Source organism: Nansenia antarctica (assembly GCF_963989245.1).
Source record: "Nansenia antarctica genome assembly, chromosome: 14".
Classification (NCBI taxonomy): domain Eukaryota; kingdom Metazoa; phylum Chordata; class Actinopteri; order Argentiniformes; family Microstomatidae; genus Nansenia; species Nansenia antarctica.
Genome location: NC_137684.1, coordinates 12772559 through 12794539, shown reverse-complemented (window position 1 = coordinate 12794539; position 21981 = coordinate 12772559). Strand labels below are relative to the sequence as shown.

Genomic DNA, 21981 nt, shown 5'->3' with positions numbered 1-21981 from the left:
CATACACATACATACACACATACATACATACATACATACATACATACATACATACATACAGTACACACACACACTCACAAACACACACAGAGGGTTCCCACGGGTCCTTGAAATCTTTGAAAGTTTGTGAATTTGAGAAAAAGAAATAAAGGTCTTAAAAGTTTTTGAAAATAGACATGGGTCATTGAACGTGCTTGAATTCCCCTCTCTCTCTCTCTCTAAAAAAAATAATAATATATATTCAAAAATGTTTTACTTACCTCGTCAACTAGTTCTGTCTCAAACTATGCCGTGTTGGGTCCTTGAATTTGAGGGAATTGAGTCTTGAAAGTCCTTGAATTTGATGTTTCAGAAGGTGTGGGAACCCTGCACACACACACACACACACACACACACACACACACACACACACACACTCTGCTCTCACTCCCAGTGACTCACACCAGGGAGCCCAGATCCTGACTCCAGATACTTTGAACTATCGCTTCAACTGTCTGTTGATATTTATCAATGGATGCATGAATGTTGGATGTTTGAATACTAAAGTTTGTGTAAAAACAACCAATGAAAGGAGTTATTGTTAGCGGTTTCCTTTCAGAAGTCATTTCCTGTGGGGTGACTTTGACCTCAGATTCAACAGTAAGAAACAGATGTTACAGACAGTCTTACTTACTGCTTTCCTCTCAGACGTCTCAGCGGAGGAGGAGGGCCAGGGGCCGGAGGACACCAACGTCACAGAGAAGACCTTCTTCTACATCCGCCAGTTTCAGGTGCGACCACGACACCGGCATATTCTAGAATATTCTGTTGGAGTACTGTCACTGTAGCATGGAGGCCAGGGTTAGAATGGACCTATCGCTAAGCCACGGCCCCTTTGAAAACTCGGACAAACAAACAACGCTTCACTGACAGTGACTGACTGACCGACCGTGACTGAATGACATTCAATGACTTACAATGGCGGGAGTTGGCACATTTCTGATTTCTGATTTACCACAGCAAGTAATAGACATGTTTTTTAAAGATGACAAGAATATTTTGTCTAGAAGCTTTTCACCATCAGATATTAGCGAGTTGTTTGTCTGAGTTTTCTGCCTGTCGTGACTTTTGCTGTGATATGATTGGACAATTTCTATTTTGGGGCGTGGCTTAGCGATAGGTCCATTGAGCTTCAGCTGTGAGGAAATGGTACCTGCGCCTCTGTGTTGAACACACAACGGTTCTATAATGACAGTTACTATGGTTCTATAATGACAGTTACTAACCATTTCTATGAGACAGTTGCCTGACTGAGAGGAAGAAAAGCATTTGTGAAATGATGTGTACCCAGTTCCTCATTGACCTGTGTGTCTCACCATGTCCACAGAGGGCGCTGTTCACCCAGCTGAGTGGAGCGGAGGAGGACTTCCACAGCAAAGAGGCTCAGCTATTGGTCAGCATCCTGAGTGTGCTCTCACGCCAGCTTGACCCCTCCTCCCAGCAGGTAGGTGCACTCTGGAGTGCACTTCATAAGGCCATGAGGACTTGTGGACTGTACTAGAAAGACTCACGTCCCATTCTGTCTCTCTCCCTCTCTTGGACAGTTTGTTCAGATGATTACCTGGACGGTGAAGATCTGTAAGGAGACCAGCTTCGGTGAGTAGACATGTTACAACCCTCGAGCCCTTGAACACTGCATGTCTTTTTTTTATGATCAATATTTTTTATTGCTTTTAACACATAACAATGACAGTACAGAACAAGAAAGGAAAGGACGGAAAAAATAAAACAAAAAAGAAAAGGGGTAGTGTAGCAGACAAGTCATAGCCTAATAGTAGAAATATAACACAATCCAGATTGGGGTATATTGAAAATCTAATTACAAAGTAGTCAGGTTGGACAAGTTCAATGAGTTCAATAAGCCTTCCACACATCAACTGTACTGGGCCTCGCTTTGTTCAGTCTGGCCCTTGAACACTGCATTGTCTCGAATCAAACAGACACATTTTAGAAGCACCTGACAAGCTCACACATTTCTCCATTTGAATCCTGTCACAACAAACTCTAACTGTCATTTCATATGGATAGTTTTTAGTCGACCCTGCTGTTGAGAGCGCTGCTGTGTTGAACACGAAACAGGATCTCTGTTGACATGCGTATCGACCTGTCCCCCTCTCCATCCCTCGTTCCCTCCCTCTCCTCTTCTCTCCAGAGGACGTGGCGTTCTGTAAGGGCCTGCTCTCCCTGCTCTTCAGCCTCCAGGTGCTCTACAAGAGTCCTGTCAGCCTGCTGTTGGACCTCTGTCAGGACATCCACTGTCAGCTGGGAGACATCGACCAGGTACAGACCACCACAGACCACCACTGACCAGGTACAGACCACCACTGACCAGCTACAGACGCCGGATCTCTGACCACAGCCATCTGCAAATGATAGTCAGGGAATGAAATGGCCGTGCCTATTTTTTCCCCCCACCTCAGTCATTCCAGGGTTCCCACACCTTCTGAAACATCACATTCAAGCACCTTTCAAGGACTTTCAAGACTCAATTCCCTCAAATTCAAGGACCCAACACGGCATAGTTTGAGACAGATCTAGATGAGAATGTATATAATAGGAACTATCCGCTCACAGACAACAATTAAAAAGAGAGGCTTGAATGTGTGAACACTAGATGGTCTCTTGCCTTCTCTACCACAGCACAGCAAAACAATATATTGTGAAATAATGTGTTAAGTTAAGCAATACAGAGACTTATTTACTAGTTGACGAGCTTAGTAACATTTTTTTGAATGCATATATTATTATTTTTTGAGAGAGAGAGAGAGAGGGGAATTCAAGCACTTTCAATGACCCATGTCTTTTCAAGACCTTGATTTTTTTTTTCTCAAATTCACAAAGTTTCAAGGATTTCAAGGACCCGTGGGAGCCCTGTCATTCCCTTGATTCCTCAGTTGTGATTTGTGTTCTTCCTCAAACAGGATGTGGAGGTGGAGAAGCAGTCTCACTTCGCCATCGTCAACGTGAAGACGGCCGCCCCTACAGCCGTGAGTGGCATTCACGGCCCTTAGCGTCGACAACGGAAAGACAATGTTTCTGTGTCGCCGAAATTCCTAACCCGAGTCTCCATCTCAATCAACTTACAGTAGCTTCCTCGGGGGCGAGAGTGATCACATCTGTGTGACGTTCCCACCCCTTCTTCTTCTGCCAGGTCTTGGTTCTGGCTCAGGTGGGGAAAGTTCTGGACGAGGTGGACTGGCTGATAGCCAAGAAGAGAAGCCAGAGCTCTGGTAGGAACCAGACAGCGTTATCCATTCGCCACGTGTTTACATTTACATTTTGGGTATTCAGCAGACGCCTTACAGAAGCGACTTACAATCAATACATTTGACGAAAGCAAGTGAACCATCAAATCAAGCAGGAAGAGTAATCTAGCTCAGGCCCGAGGCCATTGGCAGTCTCAGTGACCCTAACCCTTTTTTTTGTATATACACTGGAGAAACAGAGAGACAGTACACGGGGGGGGGGTAGTAGAAGTCTTGGGGGGGACAGTAAAGGGGAAAAGCGGGTGTCTCAGGAGACGCAGTGCTGGGGGTAGTAGATGTCTCACACCCCGTGTGTGTGTTTGTGTCTGTCCTTCACCTGCCTGCCTGCCTGTGTGTGTAGGCGAGGCCAGTCATCCAGCAGGTCAACAGGACCCGGTGGAGAAGGCGGTGACGGTGCAGCTGGGGACCCTCCTGACGGCCCTGAACGAGCTGGTCCAGACAGGGCTGTTCCTGGGGCTCTGCACCGACACCCTGCTGAGAGAGCTGACCCGCACCTACGCCCTCCTCACCACCCTGGTCAAATACGTACGTTACCTACGCCCTCCTCACCACCCTGGTCAAATACGTACGTCTGACTTACACCCTCCTCACCACCCTGGTCAAATACGTACGTCTGACTTGTACTTGACTCTGAACTGTGCCCCCCTACTCTAATCAGGGTTCCCACACCTTCTGAGGGACTTTCAAGACTCAATTCCCTCAAATTCAAGGACCCAACGAGAGAGAGCGAGAGAGCGAGAGAGCGAGAGAGCGAGAGAGCGAGAGAGCGAGAGAGCGAGAGAGAGAGAGAGAGAGAGAGAGAGAGAGAGAGAGATTCAAGCACTTTCGATGACCCATGTCTATTTTCCCAAACTTTTAAGACCTTGATTTTGTTTGCGCAAATTGAATGAATGAATGAATGGTCTTTATTGTCATTGCTATAGTACAGGTACCAAACAACAACATTTAGGAGGGGTGGCTCCCCTGGTGTTAGGAAAGAAAAAAACACACAAAAAAAAAACACAAGAAGGGAAGGAGCTGGTTTACATAAATAAAGGCTATGTACACTATCCACTATACTGTACAGATAGACGACTAGGGTTGTCATATTGCACATAGTGTTATTGCACATTCATTTAAAATTCACAAGCTTTCAACGATTTCAAGGACCTGTGGGAACCCTGTCTAATTAATAACTTTTTATTATTTGTTCATATGTTCTTGTTGTTCCTTCAGTACATCCAGTTGTGCTCAGGCCAGCAGGGTCAGCTACCATCCCGCCTGGAGAAGCTGGTGAGCCTGACTACACTCTCTCGACAATGCACGATAAATGAAATAAAATTAAAAAACGTTCATTCATCTTAAAAGAAGACTAACCCGTTGTGTCTGTTCAGGTGAAACTGTCTGGATCTCACCTGACGCCTCAGTGTTACTCCTTCATCAGCTATGTGCAGGTATAGTACGGTCTTATCTCTCAGACTGAACTAAACGGATCTCCTCAACACACGCAGCCAGACTTGACATCCCCTTTGTTTTGGTCGTTTGGATGACGTGTGTTCTCCTACAGAACGGAGAGATGAACGGTGGGGGAGGGGCAGACGAGAAGAAGAAGAAGAAAAAGGACGAGGGCACTGCTGCAGTCTCTGTAAGGAATGAATGAATGACTTGATGAATGGATACTCCACCTAAATGTTCTTGGCATCATAAAGCTGTTGCATCACCACAAAACAGATTGTTCAAACTAAATATAGAGTGAACTGCTAATCAATATCCTGGTGAAAGAGAAAAGGGTATGATGGGGTGGTGGGGGGACAGTAGGGAGCATGCAGGTAGATTGGGTAAAATATATAGAAAAGTTTGTTACATTTACAAAGAAATGTCAGACGACTTGAGGTGATATTTTAAACCTGGAGGCTGTCTGCACTCTCCTCCCAACCCAGGCCAAGTTCCTGCGCGAGACCAAGGCCGTTCCCAACCTCATCTTCGGTATCGAACAGTACGAGAAATACCTCATCGCCCTTTCTAAGAAATCAAAGGTACGTGGTGGGTGGTCAGGATTGTCTCAATGTCGTAAAAATAAGGGCTTTCACCAAGCGTAGAGCTAGAGAACAAGACTTGACAGGATAAAGTAGAACGTGTTTGCTTTATTGTTGCTCATGTTTTGAGCATTGACCTTTATTCTGACGTACAAAGCAGCCAGTCTGGCTGACAAGAGGCAGAAAGAAACCCTGTCTGTCTGTCTGTCTGTCGGTCGCTCGCAGGTGAACCTGATGCAGTACATGAAGCAGAGTACTTCTAGAGATTTCCGCATCAACGCAGCGACTCTGGATGCAGCCTTGCAGGAGCAGGACAGCAGCCAGCAGGTCAGCAGCCAGCAGGTCAGCAGCCAGCAGGTCAGCATCATCCTATTCATTCTCTCCCTCTCTACTGACTGTTTCTCTACTGACCTTCTTTTTTTCTTTTTCTTTTTCTTATCAGAAATGTATCATTTACATTATTTACACATAACAACACATAGGAAGGCATCAGTCCCCTATCAACAACAAAAAAAACAATAAAAGAAAAAAACACAACAGTTCAAACCTTCTACCTTCTGAGCCACAGCCACTGTTACAGCAGTAACACCTGTATCAGCTCAGATGTGCCGAGCTCAAGGCAGTCGTTTGTCTGTCGCAGAGCAAAGTTGGTTTCAGGAACATGCAAGGGCAGCATTAGGACACGTCTGAGTAAGTGCTGGTTGACGTCTCTCCCCCCTGTAGACCCCCGCCTCCCTGGAGCAGGAGGAGAACCAGGAGCCCAAGAAGAAGAAGAAGAGGAAGCAGTGAAGAGGCACCCTCCTCCTCCTCCTCTAGCCCTCTCAGTCCTCTCCCCCCCCTCCCCTCTGGACCAGGCCGGAGGTGGTCCTGCCTCTCCCTCTGCCTCTCCCTCTGACCTGAGCGGTCAGTCTTGTTATCTTCCTTTTTCCAAAGAGCCTTTGGTGATGTCCATGATCTGGTATATGTCCAAGGCTTCACCTGCAGAGAGGGAATGGTGATGTTATGATGGTTACATAATGTTCAGGGAAAGAGATATTGTTTTGTATTGTGTGAAATTATTATATCGGTCTGTTTTTTGCTGAGCGGACAGAGCACGCAATATTTCCAGTTGTATTAATTTATATATACATTTCTCTTTGTATTCGAAAATACTGTTTGTGTTCTTTTTGTATTTAATGTTTTACTAATTGTGTTCCGTTTTAGTTTTTTGCATGAGTTACCATGTCTTCATTTCCAGCAAACACTAATGAATGACTCTGGTGTCAGTCATTTCTCCTAGTGTCTTGAATGAGCTGATGTGTGAAGGTAATAAAGTTAATAAAATCCTGAAAAGTTCTATGATTTCATAAGCCCCTGGATAGGAGAATAAGTACAACTGACTACATCACATTATGACACATCCACCAGACAGTATGGCAAGGTAACTGATGACGCTTGTTCTATAATAATAATAATAACTTTTTATTTGTATAGTGCTTTTCCTGCAAATGTTGCAGCTCAAAGTGCTCCAATCATTCTATAATCTATAATAATTAAATGATTTAGTCATTTAAAGGCAATATTAAAAAGATGGGTTTTTAGTCTTGACTATGTGCTTGGTTGCATCCCTAATGTAAACTGGCAGTGCATTCCACAATCTGGAGCATAAAATGAGAATGCAGCCTCACCAAATCTCTTCTTTTGTACATGTGATACACAGAGAAAACCAGCGTCGGAAGACCTGAGAGCTTTATTGGGCTGACATGCTAGCAAAAGGTCTTTCAGATATTCTGGTGCTGTGCCAGTGAGAGCTTTATATACAGGGGTGCACATAACTGGTGCGCCAGTGCGCATGCGTCGCCAAAATGCATGCTGCGCGGCAGATCAGCCGCATGAGGGCGCTTTTGCGCACAAAAAAAAAAAAATTGATCACAAAAAACCCATCCTCTACCATGGTTGAAATTGAGGACAGTGATAATTTACAGCAGTCAAGAGAGCAGTGATGATGACGATTAAGCTTGTAGTATAAATAAATGCTTAGGCTGTAACTTTTTGTTGAAAAGTTGATTTCAGTGTTTACAGAACAGAGCAGTGCTTAAAGAGATCAGTTGATTTCATTGTGTTTAAAGGAGTCTGACAGACTTTCATGCTTAAAGAGCAGTCATTTGATTTTGCATTTGTTTCTTTTGTTTTGCACACAATCATTTGTTCGTTCATCTTTATTTATGAATAAATGTCGTTTTGCTAATATAAGTTATCCATGTATCCCTTTTTCATCCATCCTGTGGGACGGGTCGTGACTCGCGAGCTCGGGGAGCACCAAGCAGCATCCCTAGGTGCTCCTCTGAGCACTGGCCCCAAAAAGTTATGTGCACCCCTGTTTATATACAAGCAGAAGGCTACTAGACCCCCCCCCCCCCCCCCCCCGGTGCTCACCCTGTGGCAGGCCGTATCTGTGCTGCAGGCCTGTGGGGTTGGAGGGCGTCACACAGTCCATGGTCACCTCCTTCCTCAGACACTGGTCGATGTCCACCGCACTGAAGAACGCCACCGACTGAGGCAGGTCGTGCATGCCCAGGGCGTGGGAGAACATACACCTGCACAACACAGGACACACACACACACACACACTCGCTGGCATGAGTTGACCGGGTCAATGCAGGCTCTACCACATAGGAATCATTGTAAAAACTGTTAATAATAATAATAATAATAATAATACATTTAACTTATATAGCGCTTTTCTAGACACTCAAAGACGCTTTACAAACTGAAAAGATCGAGTAGTAAAATAAAAGGAAACAAAAAAATAAAAGAAAGTATAGGGGCCTAAGGTAGTGCTGGGGACACATGAGAAGGGGAGGGGGAGAGGGTTAACTGGTGAAGGCGAGCTTGAAGAGGTGGGTTTTGAGGGCCTGTTTAAATGTTGGCAGGGTGTTGGCCTGTCTGATGTGGTTAAGTAAGAAGAATTCAGTCAAAATACACAGTGGTAATTACATGACGCATTTACAATGGACCTATCGCTAAGCCACACCCCCTTTGAAAACTCGGACAAACAAACAACGCTTCACTGACAGTGACTGACTGACCGACCGTGACTGAATGACATTCAATGACTTACAATGGTGGGAGTTGGCAAATTTCTGATTTACCACAGTAAGTAATAGACATGTTTTTTAAAGATGACAAGAATATTTAGTCTAGAAGCTTTTCACCATCAGATATTAGCGAGTTGTTTGTCCGAGTTTTCTGCCTGTCGTGACTTTTGCTGTGATATGATTGGACAATTTCTATTTTGGGGCGTGGCGTAGCGATAGGGCTGAGTGCGTCTGAGGTCCTGACCGTGTGAGCAGGTTGGTGATCTGCAGGGCCAGCGCGGCGCGGTAGCGGTCTTCGCTGCGGACCAGGTAGCGCACCTCGTCGTGGATGCTGATGCAGAAGCGTCCGTCGATGTCGTGCTCCTCCAGCAGCCAGCGCATGGCCACCAGCATCAGGTGCAGATAGTCCACCGCCGAGCTCTGGACCACCCAGTTCACCCTGCTGGTGATGAACTGACATGGGGCGCACAGACACCAGACTGTTCATCGATACGTCTACATCACATGTGCGTGGGTGTGCGCGTGCGTGCCTTATCTTGAGGCTGTGTGTGTGTGTGTGTGTGTGTGTGTGTGTGCACGCTTGTGTGTCAGTTCACATGACATGTATATAAGTATATTGTAGAATGTAGTATGTATATTATAGTATGTAGATCCACCTTCCCTTATTTTATTAGCCATTTTGGCCTTGTTATGGTTGTAATGTTTTCAATTCGTAATGTATGTTGTTGTTGTTTGTCTCTTGTCTGTCTGTATTTTGTCATAATTGTACTATTATTATTTCTGCTGTTATGATCGTGATATTATGTTAAAACATAATATAACATGTGTTATGTTATAATATAATATAATAATATACGTAAATATATGTGTGGTGGCCTGGGAAAACCCGTCGGATGTCGCTGCTGGCGTTCGTTCGTGGCAAAGAGCAAATATAGATGGAAATCGCGATTTTGGCGATTTTGATATTATGTGGTATTCTGGTACTTTGAACTCCATACTACATTATGGTGAATAAACATTTTAAGAAAACAAAAGAGAAAGTACTTATTTTGATGTTTTTGTGGCGGGTAGTTTGCAAGCGAAACAACATCACGTTGAACGTGTCTCATTCTCAGTTAAGCAACGCACGCACACATGAGTGAAAGGAGAGACGATACTTCCACCTGTGTTATTGCCAGTTTACTGATGCTCACAATAAGCATAAAGTAATAAAATCTTAACTAGAAGACACACAAATAGATCTGTCCCTCGCATACCGACGAGGCGAGCAGACTACCACCGCATCACAAGCAGACAAACGAGACCGGCCGATCTGCATAGGCTCCTCCCCCGACCCGGAGGAGAAAGGGGAGGATTTCTCCCCTTTCACTTTTTTTGACATGCTACATTAAAATGCTCATAACTTTTTAAAATAAAGGGCTATCTCAGTCATTCAACCAGTTATGAATAGCCGAGAACTTCTAATTTATGGAAATATTAAAAAATGAAAATGTCAAAATGCCACCATGTGAAGGGTTTTCCCAGGCCACCACACATATGTCTAAAACGAGATCATACATCTCAAGGGGTTTATCCTAATAAAGACATTTACAACATGTCTATCCTGTCTGGCCGCCTCACCTCGTCCTGGACGGCCTCGGGTTCCAGGGCTCTGCTGATCCGGCAGCCCAGGACAGGCGTGGCCGGCTGGGGGGAGTGGGCGATGCTCTCCAGCTTATTGAACATCTCTGACTCCGTCCCTCCGGACCACAGACGCTGGCCCGCCAGGTCCCACCGCTTCCGGCGAGAGCTGAAGGAGAAAACGAGAGAGTGTGAATAAAACAAAGTTTGAGTAAAGAGACAAAAAACCTGGGAAAATTATTGGGATCTGGCTTTAACACTACAACAGCCGTGCCTATTTTACCTACTAGCAGAGCCGCCTTGGGGGTCAAATAGACCCCCTTTTTAGAATGTAAATCTGCTATTTACACACAGAGATCACTAGAGGGCGCTTCTTTTTTTAGCCTGCCTCCTACACAGAAAAACTGCAAAACACCTTTATACTATCTTATCCTGAAGTGATTTAGAAAATGTAAGGATACTGGGTGGTAGAACGCACATATCTAGGAAAAGTCATGAAAGGAGGGTCCTGAAATTTGATCGAGTGCAAAGATAGATTTTTTTTTTTTACTCACGGGCCACCGTGACCCCTCACGGCTCTTCTAGTGTTAAAGTGTTGCTTCCTCCCTCCTCACCTCTGGGACACGGTTCTGCTGATCCTGCGTAGCTCCTGCAGGGAGACGCTCCCGTTCTCGTCCCTCTCCACCTCCACCCCCAACTCCTTCACCAGCCACTCCCCCTCCTCCGACAGACGGTACCTGGAACACACACAGTGTCACTACCCACGGCTGGCACGCAGCTAGACTACCTTGTCTTGTACAACCACACAGAGAAATGGATATGCATACCATATTATATCCTAATTACATGCACTGTAGGCCTACATCGTATTAAAGGGATAGTTCACCCGAACTACTTGTCGTGAAAAAATAGTTTTCCGGTTTTTGGCATAGGACGACAATTGAAGCGATGAAGAACCAACTCAATATCATAACTAACACTTTTACATTCACTAAATACCTACAGTTAGTTAGCAAAGTCGGGTGGGGGGTATTATTCGTATTAGCTATAAATAAATTCAACAATAAATAAATAAATAAATAATAAATAAAATTGAATATCTCTGTACCTGCGTAGTATAGAATATATATGTATGTATATATATATACTGTATATATCTGTACCTGCGTAGGCCCTTGGTGAGGGCGTACATCTGCCTGGCCTTGTCGGCGGCCTCTGGTTGGCTGAGGCGGTGGTTGAACTGCATCAGCAGCCGCTCAGCGAAGGGCTGGCCGGCGCCATAGATGCGTCCGTAGTTGAAGACCTTGGCGTGCTCGCGGCTGATGCCCACCGTGCTGGCCGTCTTGCTGTGCAGGTCGGTGCCCTGGCTCTTCTTCCCCTGCAAGGTCATCCAGCCAAACGCCGTGCAGCCTGCACACACAGAGTAACAGACACACAGAGTAACAGACACACACAGTAACACACACACACACACAGTAACACACACACACACACACACACACACACAGTAACACACACACAGTAACACACACACACACAGGTTGAGTTTAAACTGTCAACAGTTGAACATCTGTTAAACTAGTTTGTATCCTGATTAGGATAAAAATGGTCCTATGGCTAAGCCACACCCCCTTTGAAAACTCAGACAAACAAACAACGCTTCACTGACAGTGACTGACTGACTGACCGTGACTGAATGACATTCAATGACTTACAATGGCGGGAGTTGGCAAATTACTGATTTCTGATTTACCACAGCAAGTAATAGACATGTTTTTAAAGATGACAAGAATATTTAGTCTAGAAGCTTTTCACCATCAGATATTAGCGAGTTGTTTGTCCGAGTTTTCTGCCTGTCGTGACTTTTGCTGTGATATGATTGGACAATTTCTATGTTGGGGCGTGGCTTAGCGATAGGTCCATTGCCTTTAGAGAACCTTGGGTGCCGACATGGCACCCGTGGACATCCTACACCCCACCGTGCATGCCAGCGAAGTAGGCCTCTCCCAGCACGGCAGCGATCCACAGCTCCTGGGAGTCCACGTCCGCCCCCACCAGGTGGTACCCCGGGGGCACCTGCACCATGGCCTTCAGCTCGCTGCCCACCCGGTCCCGCTGCAGAGGCCAAGCAGACAGTCCACACACAACTCCTCCATCAGTGGTTCCCCTACCATAAAGATTGTGGCTCGACCCCTCCAGCTCACAGCTTGTTTGAACGACTCCCTTCTGGACAGCGGTACAGGGCCACCAGGACAGAAACATCACAACACTTGAACAGTTTCTTCCCAGAAGCCACAGCCCTCCTCAATAACTCCTGATCGTTGCACCTTGCACTTAACATGTTCTTGCACTTAGTTGTACAGTATATTTATTCATAATATTCACTCATATTGGTACTGTATATTTTGTCTTGAGTTTTGTTGTATTGTCGTCTTGCTGTTGTATGTACAGTAGCTTGTTCAGCATGGTAGAATACCAAGTCATGTTCCTAGTGCACTGCACATGGTGAATAAAGTTGAATTGAATTGATTTGAAATCCTCTGGACTTAACTATTTTGCTTCAATATTGTATTTTCCCTGTCCCTGGGTGGGTAGTGATGTGGAGGGGCCCTGCCTCTTACCCGGGCGTTGCTGGCGGTCAGCCATGTCTCTTACCCGGGCGTTGCTGGCGGTCAGCCATGTGGGCTCCACGGCCCTGCGGGTGACGGTTCCGGCGGTGACGACCTGAGGCAAGATGGCGCCGTACTGTCCCTCCTCATCATACTCCTCGTGCCTGAGAGAAGTGGGATACATTCATTGAGGATTCAGTGTCCAGGAAGTAGTGGATCAAGTTTCTCTTTTGTCTGAAGTCTACAACAGTTGATTCATATCATCCTAAAATGTTCAGTAGAACTGATCAGGTTAAAGACAGACCTGCTGACAGCGCGCGGCAGCTCCCCCTTCCGCAGCCACACCACCTTCTGAGAGCTGCAGAGAGACACAACTGTACTTCAGCCCACGACTTTTACATCAAGAACCCATATGAACAGAGATCAGTCGTTAAACTAAGTTACTGGCTGTCTGTAGCCTAGCCTGATAGCAGGGTTCCCACACCTTCTGAAACATCAAATTCAAGCACCTTTCAAGGACTTTCAAGACTCAATTCCCTCAAATTCAAGGACCCAACACGGCATAGTTTGAGACAGACCTAGTTGACGAGCTAAGTAAAACATTGTTTAATATATATGTATTTTTTTAGAGAGAGAGAGGGGAATTCAAGCACTTTCAATGACCCATGTCTATTTTCAAAAGCTTTTAAGACCTTGATTTTTTTTCTGAAATTCACAAACTTTCAAGGATTTCAAGGACCCGTGGGAACCCTGTGACTGTAGCCTAGCCTGATGGGTACCTGACGCGTTTCTGAGCGTTCCTCCAGAAGGAGATCATCTTGTTGATCTCCAGAGCGCGCGTGGCGTTGGTCCCCCCCCTCCCTGCCACCAGGGTGCCGTCCTCCATCTTGGACAGGAAGTCTTTTGAAAACGGGCTTCCCACATTGTTGTCATTTCCATCCTGCATCGCAAACAATTATGTCAAGAGTGTATATACAGGGTTCCCACACCTTCTGAAACATCAAATTCAAGCACCTTTCAGGGACTTTCAAGACTCAATTCCCTCAAATTCAAGGAGCCAACACGGCATAGTTTGAGACAGATCTAGATGAGAATTTATATAATAGGAACTATCCGCTCACAGACAACAATTAAAAAGAGAGGCTTGAATGTGTGAACACTAGATGGTCTCTTGCCTTCTCTACCACAGCACAGCAAAAAAATATATTGTGAAATATGTGTAAAGTTAAGCAATACAGAGACTCATTTACTAGTTGACGAGCTAAGTAAAAAAAAAATGAATTTATATATTTTTTAAAATAGAGAGAGAGAGAGAGAGGAATTCAAGCACTTTCGATGACCCATGTCTATTTTCAAAAACGTTTAAGACCTTGATTTTATTTATTTTTTCACAAACATTCAAGGATTTCAAGGACCCGTGGGAGCCCTGTATATATCTTCTCTACAGGCAAATAGCTGTCTTTTTTTTTCTTCTATTCTGCACATAAGAGCGTGTACCCTGTGAGGGAGTTTGTAAGAAGGTGTACCTTGTGAGGGAGTTTGAAAAACCAGCAACCTGGGATGTTGACGTTGTTGTGAGGTCCGTTTCCATGGTGATAAGGGCAGTCACTCTGGCCTGGCAGAGACTGTACACCCTGAGGCTGCTTGTAAAAATGCACACGATATAAAATGTCACACAACACGTTCAATTAGACCGATTATTCAACTAATACCTGTCGAGAAACGAGTTTCACCTTGTTCCTCTTTGTTTGCATCTCTCTGGCTCCGTTCTCCTCCTCCACAGCCTCCAGACGGCTCAGCTCCTCCACCTACAGGCAGACATAGGCAAGGCAAGGCCAGTCTATTAGTACAGCACATTTCATACAACAGGGGCAATTCAAAGTGCTTTACATACATTATTTTAAAATACAGCAAGAGGAGCATAAGAAAATAAAAATGACAATGAATAAAAGCAAATATAAGAAGCAAATAGATAAAACATTTAATAAGACAATAGTTAATGGAAAAAAGACATTGATAGAAGTGTTTGTGTTTAATCATAACTGCTGCAAAACATGAAGGTTTTTAGCTTAGATTTAAATATTTTAAGGGTTTGATTTCTTCAGGGAGTTTTAATAGCAAACACAGCTATTACACCGTCTATCGGGACAGGAGGGCGGTGTGTTGGCGTAGAATTACCATTTGAGAAAACTGTAAACCCTCTATTTGTGACACCGTCACCAGAGCCTTCCAGTTCAGAGGTGTCATGAAGAAAGACACATCCTGGGAGGCTGTGATTGACTCTTTTTTTTTTATAATTACATTTTTATTAAAATGTTTCCTTTATACAAAAACACAATGAAGCAAATGAAAAATACATCAAAGAATTTGAAGAAAAAAATCTAAAATAAAATGAAAAAATTAATAAAAACAGCATATGGGGTTCTTTCATTAATTTACATTGCAACTCTTTTATTTTTCCGATTCAAACCTCAACTCTCTCCCCTCTGTAATCTATCCACTTCTCCCATTTCCTTTCAAACCTTACTTCCTGCAGACGGACAGCCTCTTACCTTCTGCCACACCGTGGTGTCAGTCAACATGAGGTCCTCAGAGGGGCCGCTCTCCAGACAACCAGGCTGCTCTTTCCCTCTCTGGTCACGGTACTCTCTGTGCACACGCTCAATGGCTCTGGGAGGCACAGAAACACCAGATAGTAAATGTGTGTGTACACAAGAAAACTTCCAAACACATTGCAGGGTTCAACATTAACGTTTGCCCGGAGCAAGTAAAACATTCGCCGGGTTTGTTTGCGCGAGCCCGACGATGATCGTGGAGTGAAGATATTATCGGGTCGATCACCCGTCGCATCGCGTACGCTTTGATAATATCTTCACCAGTTATCCACGATCATCTAGTCTGGTCTGGCGCCTGCGCCGTCTGTTGTTCTTCCTGCACACAGGTAAACATATCCAGGATCCAGCAGACAAACCTGGCAAATGTTTTACTAGCTCCGGGCAAGCGGGCAAAGCGTTACTGTAGAACCCTGCATTGATCCATATTCAACGGCGGTGTGCTAGCCTAGCGGTACCTGTGGGGACACACGGGGCCTGGGCTGTCCTCCTCCTCCTCCTCCTGGCCCTCCAGGTTGTCCCTGCGGCCCGGCACCAGGTAGCCCCAGCCGTGCTGCTCTGCGTAGTGCAGGGGGAAGCCGTCCCACGTCAGCCCCATCAGCTTGGGGGTCACCCTCATCTGCAGACTGACCAGGCCGGCCCCCGGGGACCAGCTCTCCTCCTCAGACAGCTTCACACACAACTTACGGTACCAGCTGACCACACAGGGAGGGAGAGAGGAGATAGGAGCGAGGGGGGAAAGGAGGGAGAAAGAGGGAGATGGGATAGAAATAGCAAGAGGAGAAGAAGAAGTGAGAGAGCGCTCCTTTCCAAGAGAAGGGGGTGTAATTCCATCAATGTCGCTAAAGGAAAATCCAGGCTTGTTTGTGATCGGCGGGTCTCACAGGTCTCACATCAAAATAAGCCTAGATTTTCGTTTAGTGACGTTGATGGGATACCCCCCAGGGGTGCAGAAGCCCAAAACATAAATACTGTGAATGAGTGATGTCAATCAAGTTAACCCTCTCCCCCTCCCCTTCCCATGTGTCCCCAGCACTACCTTCATTAGGCCCCTATACTTTATTTTATTTATTTTTTGTTTCTTTTTATTATTACAACTCGATCTTTTCAGTTTGTAAAGCGTCTTTGAGTGTCTAGGAAAGCGCTATATAAGTCTAATGTATTATTATTATTATTATTATTATTATTATTATTATTATTGACAAGACTTGATAAGTGTCTTATCATAAACAGTATGCAACATGGAGCTCCACAGGGGGGCCTAGCTCACCCAGGATGTCCAGGGAGGTGCTGTCTCCTCTTGGGCAGCCGGCTCACCGTCTCCTTCAGCCTCTCCAGCGCCGCCCTGCTGGGGGCGGGGCCGTCAGTCTGGTCCTCAGGCGGGGGACCCGGGTCTGACGGCACAAGTAAGTAAGTAACGTTTATTTCTATAGCACCTATCACACACCAGCGGTCACAAAGTGCTTTACATATATAAAAACATAATTAAAGAGCAAAAGTAATAGCAGGTTAAAATAAATAGGTAAACAAGTGAAAATAAAAACAAGAAACAAATAACAAGTGTACAACAAATAGTAACAAGACACAAAAAGACAGGCTTTTGGGGTTAGCCAAAAGCCTGTCTATACAGGACAGTCTTGAGCTGTTTTTTAAAAGCTTCGACCGAGACCGCTGATCTAAGATCCAAGGGCAGAGCATTCCAAAGTTTGGGAGCCATGGTTTGGAATGCTCTATCACCCTTGGTCTTCAATCTGGCACGGGGGACAACCAACAAACCCTGGTCAGAGGACCTGAGAGACCTTGGGGCTGTAAGGACGCAGTAGGTCAGGTGCCTGACCGTGGAGGGCTGTAGGTGATGACCAGAACCTTAAATTGCAGGACTGCTAAGTGACAGAGGGTAACTGATGCAGTAACTAACAGGACAAAGACTAAACCGTCTATTAGGACAGAAGAGCCCTGTGGTACACCTGGTCCTAGGTCCTAGGTCCCATCCCTGTGGTCATTCTGCTCTAGTCAGGGAGTCGGAGCTCCTACCCTCATCCCAGTCGGTCAGCGGAGTCCTGGTCGCTGGCTCTGCCTCAGCAGAGGAGCTCTTCTTCTTCCTGCTGACTGGCGTCTTCTTCAGTTTGAACTCCTGGACGTCCCACTCCATGTCCCACAGCCACGGGTCCTCCTTGTACCTGACAGAGACAAGGCGATGAACAATATTCATCATTATACAACAGTTAGTTCCGACCAAGTTATTTGATTGGACAAGAGGCATTCCATGAGTGCCGATATACAGTATAACAGCACTGGGACCTTTAACTATATGTATCACTCCGCCGCACAGGTGTTCTACTAAATGACCGTTAATTAGACTAGGTCTACATTCCGTTATCAGATTATTTATCAGTGTGTTGGTTTCAAACAAAGATGGATATATTTCCAAATATAACATTTGAGTTAAATTATCAATGGTCAACTGAGTCATATTTCACTAGTTGCGCAATAAATGGAAACGTACAGATAAATGTACACGATACAAAGTAGCTAGCCTGCGGATGTTTGTGTTCAGGTTACTAGGCAACAGTCCAATTATAGTTTAGTTGCGGAACAATTTTTTGTTGGTGGAGCCAAAATAAATGATTAAACATGCAAATCATAATCTGTTGTCGCTTATTACTGTTAACTAATAAATTGCGCTGTAGAACTGTTGTATGAAAGCAATATCACACTCGAGGTTGTGCTGTTATACTGAATATCAGCACGGCTGTGATTGTCTTCTACTCGGCCTGCGGCCTCGTACCTACGACCAAATCCCAGCCGTGCTGATATTCAGTATAACAGAACTCCCTCTCGTGTGATATTGCTTAATTGAGGACATAACAAAAATCACTCAGACACGACAGGCACTGTGCAGGCCTGCGCATACACACACACTCTGTGTGACTCTCTGACCTGTCGTCCTGCAGCAGTTGGCACGCGTCGTCTGCTAGGCTCATGAGCGACTTCTTCATCTCCCTCTGCAGCTCCTCAAACGTGTCCTGAGAGTCCTCCAGGTACCGCCCCCAGTTCTGATTGACAGGCAGGTAGCTCACGCCCATCTCCAACATCCCTGCAAATGTCACTGGGTGGGGGCACCTGTGGAGTGGGAAGGGAAGGACAGTGATAAGTTGAGAGAAGTAGATTCCTATTGACTGGGAGAGAAGGTGGCCTGAATATAATTGACCTATCACTAAGCCACGCCCCCTTTGAAAACTCAGACCAACAAACAATGCTTGCTCAAATTCTTCACTGACAGTGACTGACTGACCGTGACTGAATGACATTCAATGACTTACAATGGCGGGAGTTCAAATCTCTGATTTACAAGTAAGTAATAGACATGTTTTTTAAAGATGACAAGAATATTTTGTCTAGAAGCTTTTCACCATCAGATATTAGCGAGTTGTTTGTCCGAGTTTTCTGCCTGTACTATTTTGGGGCGTGGCTTAGCGATAGGTCTATTGAAAAGATCACTGTGGGGGGGGCTGACCTCTCCATGAAGAGGGGAAGCTGTTCAGAAAACACCTGGTGAGTGGCCTGGACGTCCATGGCGCAGTACTGCATCAGCTCCTGCAGGGGGCAGCAAAGGTCTTCAGTGAATGATTACAGTTCTTTAATTTGGCCACATAGAAACACAAACATGATCTCCTTTACACTTTCCATCATGACATTTGATCTAAAAACAAAATCAGGTGTTACAGAAGTCACAGATACATTTCTATTTGACCCCTACAGAATAATAAGCTTTGGAACTTGAACCATTTTTAAACCCATCCTATGAAATCACTTGTCATGAAGGACAGGGTATAAGGAGAGGGGGAAACTTAAGATCTTAATAATAATAATAATAATACTAATAATAATACATTAGACTTATATAGCGCTTTTCTAGACACTCAAAGACGCTTTACAAACTGAGAAGATCGAGTAGTAATAATAAAAAGAAACAACAAATAAATAGAAGAAAGTATAGGGGCCTAATTGAGGTAGTGCTGGGGACACATGGGAAGGGGAGGGGGAGAGGGTTAACTGGTGAAGACGAGCTTGAAGAGGTGGGTTTTGACGTGACCGATGATTGGCAGAGACGACCTCTGACCTGGAAGTTGTTCCTGACGTCGGCCATGCTGCCCTTCACAAAGATCTCTCTGGCCTCCTTCTTCAGCGGCTCCCCTCCCACGTACAGAGCGTGGACGTCCACCAGGTTGTTGATGCTGCTGATGTCCACCCAGTCCCAGGATCCGATCTGCACACAAATACCATAATAATTTCAACACCAAAAACAACCATTAAAACATGAACCCTCTGGTAACCTAGGTTTCTTGGAGGAGAAAATTAGGTACCATGGGATTGCATCCCATGTGATGATAGCTCTTGTTAAAATTTAAAAAAAGTAATCAGAGAAGCTCCTACCATGGGACCTTGTTTGCGTGAGCCCACTTTCTTCATGTGCTGTTTCACCTCCTGGAGGCCCTTCTTCTTGCCGTGCTTGTTGGCCATCCACAGCGTCCGCTGGAACCCCGTCAGCCCAGAGATGGCCATGTGGAGACTCATAGTGTCCAGGAAACGCACCTTAGAACCCTGTGGTAGAGAGAACACACCCTTAGAACCCTGTGGTAAAGAGAACACACCCGCTCTCCAGTCAAGAAGAAAGACAGAGAGCTTGCACCCTCTTCATGAACCGTAATCACACGGAGAAGGAATTTGTTTCATGCAGGAAGCGAAAGCTGGTTAAAGGACCAGGGCAGAGGGAGTCGCTGTGCCCCTGTGAACTCTCACCTTTAACAGGTACTGCTCCTTGATGTGAGCACGGTCAAAGCTAACGTTGTGGCCCACTATGAGCCTCTCCTTCCACTGCCCCCCTGGCGGGCGGGGGGAGTTGGTGGGGGTCTCCAGAGGGATGAGGTCACTCAGGGTCAGCTGACTGGACCAGGAGTATCTCTCCTCAACCAGCCGCTTGCTGCACCAGGAGTACCTGGCGGGGGAACACACAGGCTGATGGAACGGCAGATTGAGACCAGGCCCAAAATTGAAAGAATAAACATTATTCATGTACTACAACTAACCACATTTTCCATACAAGACATATTGTAGTTTTATTCCCGTTTCCCGTCGATATTAAATAGCTGACAGAGAAAATACTTAAATACATCAACAACCACATCAGACAGGCCAACACCCTGCCAACATTTAAACAGGCCCTTAAAACCCCACCTCTTCAAGCTCGCCTTCACCAGTTAACCCTCTCCCCCTCCCCTTCCCATGTGTCCCCAGCACTACTTTAATTAGGCCCCTATACTTTCTTCTATTTACCTTTTGTGTCTTTTTATTATTACTACTTGATCTTTTCAGTTTGTAAAGTGTCTTTGAGTGTCTAGAAAAGCACTATATAAGTCTAATGTATTATTATTATTATTATTATTATTATTATTATTATTATTATTATAACAACTATGATGAAAAAGAGTGGTTAAATAAATCCTCTCCAGCACTGTTCAACCCCCTCCGAGGGGGCTTGGATCTCTCTCTCACCAGGCGGTGGGGGACACAGCGACAGCCAGGGTGGGACAGTGTCCCTCTGCCATGCACACCTCCACGTCAAACACCACCCCCGCCTCCTCTGGGAAGTCCACCCGGCTGGGCTTCCCGTCCGGCCCGTAGCGTGTCCAGCCCACCTCCCAGACCCAGTCCTGGGGCATGGGGGGCAGCTGGGCCTGTTGGAGCTGGCTGGCCGCCTCCAGGTAGGGCAGGCTCTGTTTCTGCGCCAGCACACGGAAGTGCCCGTCGATGTCCTCGCCGTACATGTGGGGCAGCTTCAGCTCCACCTCGGGCAGAAGTGAGACCTCCTTCCCCCACAGCTGATGCCTCTGCAGGTGCTTGATGCTCCGCTCCACCTCCTCCTCACCGTAGTCCTGCTGCACACCACGGAAGATCTGCTCCTGCAGGTTGCTGGACAGCATCTGGATGTTCAGGGGGTTCAGACGACTCTTCGGGGAACCCTGGCCCTGGAGTGGAAGAGGCTGGGTGGAGTAGGAGGAGTAGGAGGAGCGTAGCCCCATCCGTAGGGCAGAGGAGAGAGGCCTCCGCCAGGGGGAGAGCAGGAGACGCTGCATGGTTTCTCAAGGTCTTGTCAGCTGGGCCAACCTTTGTGTTTGGTCCACATCATGATGAAAGCTGGACACAGAAAGAGGCACAGAGGATAGGTCTCCTTTAATATTGGCAAATCTTCTGACTGAACACAATTTGCCTACTTGTCAGGTGCAACTAAGAATCAATGCCAATATAAAGCAATCATCATTAAGCAAACAGAGATAATATATATAGTGGATAGTGTACATAGCCTTTATTTATGTAAACCAGCTCTTTTCCCTTCTTGTTTTTAGTTTTTTTCCTAGCACCAGGGGAGCCCCCCCCTCCCAAATTTCGTTGTTTGGTACCTGTACTATATCAATGACAATAAAGACCATTCATTCATATATATATATATATATATTAATTCATTCATATAGCTGTATGAACAAATATCCCCTTGCACAACGACTTCAGCTTAAGTCATACAAACTATTATTCGCACCTACGTTTGCACGTGGCAAACATAGTGATAGGTTACTAACTCCATTTCCGAAAGATACATACATAACTAGAAGCGAATGGGTTAGTAACATCAACAATGAAGATTCCCGACCAAACAAGATTATTGTCCCACGCTCATGTCAATG

At 45.6% G+C, this 21981-nt stretch overlaps 2 protein-coding genes across 2 annotated transcripts in view; one reads left to right on the top strand and one right to left on the bottom strand.

The window, feature by feature from the left end:
• fanci (FA complementation group I) overlaps positions 1-6218 on the top strand; it is a gene marked incomplete at its 5' end in the record, with an annotated part of 23637 nt that extends 17419 nt beyond the window's left edge. The window contains 13 exons of the mRNA XM_080544591.1: positions 688-770; positions 1367-1483; positions 1584-1635; positions 2192-2319; positions 2961-3026; positions 3191-3269; positions 3646-3830; positions 4521-4577; positions 4679-4738; positions 4852-4929; positions 5225-5320; positions 5546-5647; positions 6044-6218. Coding sequence (XP_080400717.1) covers positions 688-770; positions 1367-1483; positions 1584-1635; positions 2192-2319; positions 2961-3026; positions 3191-3269; positions 3646-3830; positions 4521-4577; positions 4679-4738; positions 4852-4929; positions 5225-5320; positions 5546-5647; positions 6044-6109 — 1169 coding nt within the window. The 3' untranslated portion in view covers positions 6110-6218. The remainder of the gene's footprint in view (positions 1-687; positions 771-1366; positions 1484-1583; positions 1636-2191; positions 2320-2960; positions 3027-3190; positions 3270-3645; positions 3831-4520; positions 4578-4678; positions 4739-4851; positions 4930-5224; positions 5321-5545; positions 5648-6043) is intronic.
• Positions 6175-21981, bottom strand: polg (polymerase (DNA directed), gamma). Its single transcript, XM_080545304.1, has 23 exons — positions 21899-21981; positions 20795-21436; positions 20042-20237; positions 19676-19843; positions 19362-19508; positions 18756-18835; positions 18179-18361; positions 17273-17418; positions 16509-16632; positions 15697-15933; positions 15179-15296; positions 14360-14434; positions 14153-14266; positions 13406-13566; positions 12931-12984; positions 12673-12790; positions 11997-12132; positions 11181-11427; positions 10632-10754; positions 10018-10186; positions 8642-8850; positions 7736-7896; positions 6175-6298 (listed from the first exon to the last, which is right to left on the bottom strand). The coding sequence occupies exons 2-23, from the start codon at positions 21373-21375 to the stop codon at positions 6234-6236; spliced, it is 3612 nt and encodes a 1203-aa protein (XP_080401430.1). The 5' UTR covers positions 21376-21436; positions 21899-21981; the 3' UTR covers positions 6175-6233.

What these genes read in the sequence shown, in the direction of transcription:
- polg (XM_080545304.1), bottom strand. Translation starts at nt 21,375, where the DNA reads ATGCAGCGTCTCCTGCTCTCCCCCTGGCGGAGGCCTCTCTCCTCTGCC. An exon ending in CACGCAAACAAGGTCCCATG is followed by an intron (nt 19,509 to 19,675) that starts GTAGGAGCTTCT and finishes ATTTGTGTGCAG; the next exon opens with ATCGGATCCTGGGACTGGGT. An exon ending in CTACTTCGCTGGCATGCACG is followed by an intron (nt 11,428 to 11,996) that starts GTGGGGTGTAGG and finishes CTGTGTGTGCAG; the next exon opens with GCTGCACGGCGTTTGGCTGG.